The 5,000-nt window shown below is 48.8% G+C and overlaps 1 protein-coding gene across 1 annotated transcript in view; it reads left to right on the forward strand.

The window, feature by feature from the left end:
* Positions 1–2,083, forward strand: part of cntn1b (contactin 1b) — a gene marked incomplete at both ends in the record, with an annotated part of 12,918 nt that extends 10,835 nt beyond the window's left edge. Inside the window, 5 exons of the mRNA XM_083691928.1 lie at positions 353–474; positions 613–802; positions 1,253–1,374; positions 1,537–1,693; positions 2,001–2,083. Coding sequence (XP_083548054.1) covers positions 353–474; positions 613–802; positions 1,253–1,374; positions 1,537–1,693; positions 2,001–2,083 — 674 coding nt within the window. The remainder of the gene's footprint in view (positions 1–352; positions 475–612; positions 803–1,252; positions 1,375–1,536; positions 1,694–2,000) is intronic.
* Positions 2,084–5,000: the final 2,917 nt, after the last annotated feature.

The raw sequence follows: 5,000 nt of genomic DNA on the forward strand, positions 1-5,000 counted from the left end.
CCCCAGAGATGGTAAATATTGTCATCTATGGTCCATGGGATAGAAGACAATATTGGAGACTGCAGAGACATCCTGGAGAGTCAACCTACTTCAACTAACTACCATCTACCCCTCAACCTAAACTTTAAAATAACCCAATGAACTTCATGTCCCATGTTTTCCATGTCATGTGCATGTCCCTATATTACTGCACATTATACTGTGAGCTCTACAATATTTTTGAACTATACCTCCACCTCACTCTCTCTCTCTCACTCTCTCTCTCCTCCCACCCCCTCCCTTCCTCCCTCCCCCATCTCCCTCCTTCCCATCTCCTTCCCTCCCTCCCCCCTTCCCTCCCTCTCTCGTCCAGTGCCTACTGAGTCTCCTACAGATGTGTACGCCAGGCCCGTCTCCTCCACAGAGGCAGTGGTCTGGTGGCTCCCTGTCATGGACTCTGGTACCGGCCTGCAGCAGTTCATAGACGGATACCAGGTATGACCCTCTGCTCTACCGACCTCCTGCTTGACCTCTTACCTCTGACCTCTTTACCCAATTGGAATAGGGACTGTTTTGTCCTTCATTGATTGACACCTGCTCTGACCAATCCTGAACGATCTGTCTCTCGGCCAGGTCAAATACTGGAGGAAGTATGACGACACAGAGCCTGGAGCCAATCGGATCTTCGTGTCCAGGTCAGAGAACCAGACCCGGTTGGAGAACATGCTTCCAGACTCTCACTACCTGATCGAGGTGCGGGCCTACAATGGAGCGGGCTTTGGCCCGCCGGGCGAGCACTGTGAGATGTTCACCAAGAGACCACGTAAGAGCTGCCCTTAACACCTACCCTCAACACCTGCCCTTAACTCCTGCCCTCAACACCTACCACCAACACCTACCACCAACACCTACCCTCAACACCTGCCCTTAACTCCAACCCTCAACACCTACCCTTAACTCCTGGCCTCAACACCTGCCCTTAACTCCTGCCCTCAACACCTGCCCTTAACTCCTACCACCAACACCTGCCCTTAACTCCTGCCCTCAACACCTGCCCTTAACTCCTGCCCTCAACCTTTGTATTGTGATGTGATGCCTCCATCTCAGGGGAGGCTGGTGGAGGTAGAAATCCGAGGACGGGCTCATTGTAATGCATGGGACGGAATAAGGAATGTTTTTGTCACGCATCACAGTGAGCCTGTCCTCCAATTCCTACCTCCATCGGCCTCCCCTGCTGGGGCAGTGTGGTGATAGGCTGCTGTGTTGTGCTCAGCTCCCAGCGTGGCGCCCAGGATGTGGCGTTGGATCAGCTTCACGGGCCAGTGGCTGTATATCTGGTGGGACCACATTGACTACGACTGGTTCGGAAATATCTCCTTCCCCTTGTATTACAAGGTAAGAACTGTCATTTTTCACTCTCCATTACTGTCTAATTTTATCTGATTTGTATGTACGTGTGTGTGTGTGCACGCGGTGTGTGTGTGTGCGTGTGTTTGCGTATGTGCTAACATCTGATACACATTTGACTGCCCCATCTCCTTCCCTGTCTTGTCCCAGGTGATGTTCAGGAAGACAGGCTACATCTACGGGAAGGTGTACCTGACCGGGTGGCACTTCATGGACTTCCCCATGCCCCAGGTGGGGGACTACGAGATCGAGGTCCGCGGCCGCTACGAGGGAGGGGACGGCCCCATCCGCAAGATCAGGATCCAGGGTAAGAGATGGGAGGGGACGGGCTCAGGGGAGGCTGGTGGAGGCAGAAATCGGAGGACGGGCTCGTTGTAATGCACGGAATGCCAATCCATTCCATGCATTACAATGAGCCCGTCCTCCGGTTTTTACCTCCACCAGCCTCTCCAGGGATGGACAGGTCTCAGGGGAGGCTAGTCAAAGTTGAAATGAGAGGACGGGCTTGTTGTAGCCCGTGGAATGTGTTTGTCAGTTGAATGACCTTTCGAGACCTTGTGTCCCGTTATCTTACCCAGAATGCTTTGCGTGGTTGTTGTTTCTCTCCCTCCCAGGTAAGGCGACTCTCCTCAAGCCCTCCCTCAGCCTGGCCCTCATGCTGCTGCTCTCCCTTTGCATTGTGGGATTGGGGATGTAAGCCCATGACGGCGTGAATGTGGGCGTGGCCCTGGGGGTGAAATGGACTCTGGGAGGTTGAGACAGGGGCTGTCCGCGGATATGCGTCCCAATCGGTTAAAGTGGCTTCCTCGACTCGTCTCCTCTCCTTTCCTCTGAAGAACTGATAGTGAAAGAGTTGGATAGGATGAAGTCATTCCCGGTGGGCATCCACCATTTTGTTTTTCGCCTATGGGATGTTTTCATATCAGAGCAGATGAGGGAGAGGAGACAAGGAGAGGAGACAAGGAGAGGAAGCCACTTCAAGACTACTGAGATGCACCCATGGACTTCCAAATCTCTTCCTCTTCCCACATCAGAAATACACATCTTACGAACGTCATGAAATCAGAGAAATAGTCTCACGTCTCTAATCTATTTGTTGAAAGTGTACTAAAGGAGTTGACTTTGACTTTTCAATATGCCTTATGAAACATGGTTTTAACTTTTTACCCGACATTCTACACTCACATTTCACGTTGGGTCGATCCCTTGGTCTGTGCTGAATCGAGGCAGACAGGCAGTACAGCAGGGGAGGCTGGTGGAGGTGGAAATCGGAGGATGGGCTCATTGTAATGCATGGAACGGAATAAGGATCCTTTCCATGCATTACAATGATCCCGTCCTCCGATTTCTACCTCCACCAGCCTCCCCTGTAGTACAGGCTACCATGGCCAGAGGGTGTCTGAGCACCAACACTAAGTGGGTCTCAGATTATAGCAACACTGAACTGTATAAAGCACTGTTCGGCACTCTCACACACACACACACGCATGCACGCGCACGCACACACACTCACACACACCCCCCCCTACACAACATGCAGTACAAACACACACACACACACACACACACACACACACACACACACACACACACACACACACACACACAGGAGGAGGACAGGGTGGTATCTGAATGTTTTAAATGTGGGTGAATAGCTAAGGAATGGTTGTTATGAGATGTATGTAGCTAGTATACCAATTACCAACCCTGTCCTGGCCCTTGAACCCACCACAGTGTCATGTGGAATATCTCAGATTTCCTCACAATGTTTTGCCATTTAAAGACTCCACTATGACATTTTGTCAGATTATCAGATTTTTTATTAATTTTTTCAGGTTGTTTTTGTTCATATTGCTTAATGGTGCTGTGTGAAAAGTGTTTTGTTTTGTTTTGTTGTTAAGAGTTTTTACCTTTTCATGTTTATTTGTTTGTGCAGTAATTGTCACCCGTGAATATTGCTATAACCGACTCGACAGCGATTGCTAGCTTTGAATGCTAATCTTCTGTTCCATGCTAAGCAGCTTCACACCCATAGATGGCGCTGTCTTCCAGAGGCTCAAGATGAAGCCAGAACGCTTTGACAATGCCTTGACTTCAGGGTTGTCATGGTTTTTGCACTGACGATCACCGAATGTTGAACTGAATGAAACAAAGGGATCAGGGTTGTACAACGTTGATGTGATGACGTTTATTTAATGTCATTGTTTTCCTCTGTTAGGTATTGCAATCATCATGCAGCATTCATTAATTAGATGCAATAAATATTGTGCTCCAGCTTTGTGGTTTGTTGTATTATCTATGACTCACCATTAGGGGGCAGTATATGTTTATTTACTCTACCCTACAGGTAACACATGGTTATTGTACTCTGTGGTCCCAGCCGACGACTGCTTCTCTCCTACCCAGCTCTACACACCTGTATTTAATCAACTCAATTGGTGGGAGGGGCTTACAATTAGCTCGTTAGCCAATCCTGTGCAGCCACACAAACACCTGTCGGAGGTGAACAGGCAGGTAAGATATCAACGGGCATGAGCGTTTATGGAATGATCCTGAAAACACACTTAACACACACAGAAGAAGTAACCAAGGAGAAATTGTTATTCTGGTCTCTCATTCGTCAACGCCTGTGTGTGTGATTGTGATTCCGTCATTAAGCACAATCACTCATTCCTCTGTCGCCGAGGCAACAACATTGATTAATATGAGAGGGTTTAGCAAACATCTCCTCTCATCCTCCTCTTCCTCGTTACCGTGGTGAAATCAGTCAAACCAGGCTGACGAGCAGAACAAGGAGCTCACAGATTACTGATGATGAGATGATGAAAGGATTGGTGGAGATGGTGAGAGAGGGAGAAAGTGTGTGTGTGTGTGTGTTCATGTGCAGGTGCAGGTGCTTGTGCATTTGTGTGTGGTGTGCACGTGAGTGTGTGCGTGTGTGTGTGTGTGTGTGTGTGCGCGTGCGTGCGTGCGTGCGTGCGTGCGTGTGTGTGTGTGTGTGTGTGCCTGCCTGCCTGCCTGCCTGCCTGCCTGCCCTGTAGGTGGGTGGTTTCTTTCTCATCTCTGTTTCATCAGCACCTCCAAATTCCCCCCCGAAACAAATTACAGGGATACAGAAACCCAGCGAAGCAGGAATCAATCTGCCCATTGCATGTAAACAATTGTCCTGATGGACTGAGGTGGTCTGTTCTCTGCTGCTGGAGGCTGGCCCATCGTCAGATGAAGCATATTCAATAGTCTATTGTTCCTGCTACGATTTACCTGATAATTGTATATAAAATACGCTCTCTGTTTAGATTCGCTGACTCCAGCACCACTACGGGCCATGTAGTAGCAGGTTGTTACAGACGGGTTTGTATTCATTGAGGTAAGTACCAGAAAAGACCTCATGTAACCTCGTTGATTCTATATACCAGCTGAAACAGGGTTTCAACCAGCACACCGTGTCAAATACAGTATGTATGTATAGTATGTTTTGTTCCGTGTCCAAGATAATGTTCCATGGTACAATAGCTCTCTTATTAGCCCAAACATATTCATTTAAAGTCTTATTTCTGCGTTGTCGGCGGTGAAAGGGAAGGCCCACCGTAGGTCTCATACGCTGTGAGAGAACA

The sequence above is a fragment of the Argentina silus genome (assembly GCF_951799395.1).
Source record: "Argentina silus genome assembly, chromosome: 20".
Taxonomy (NCBI): Eukaryota; Metazoa; Chordata; class Actinopteri; order Argentiniformes; family Argentinidae; genus Argentina; species Argentina silus.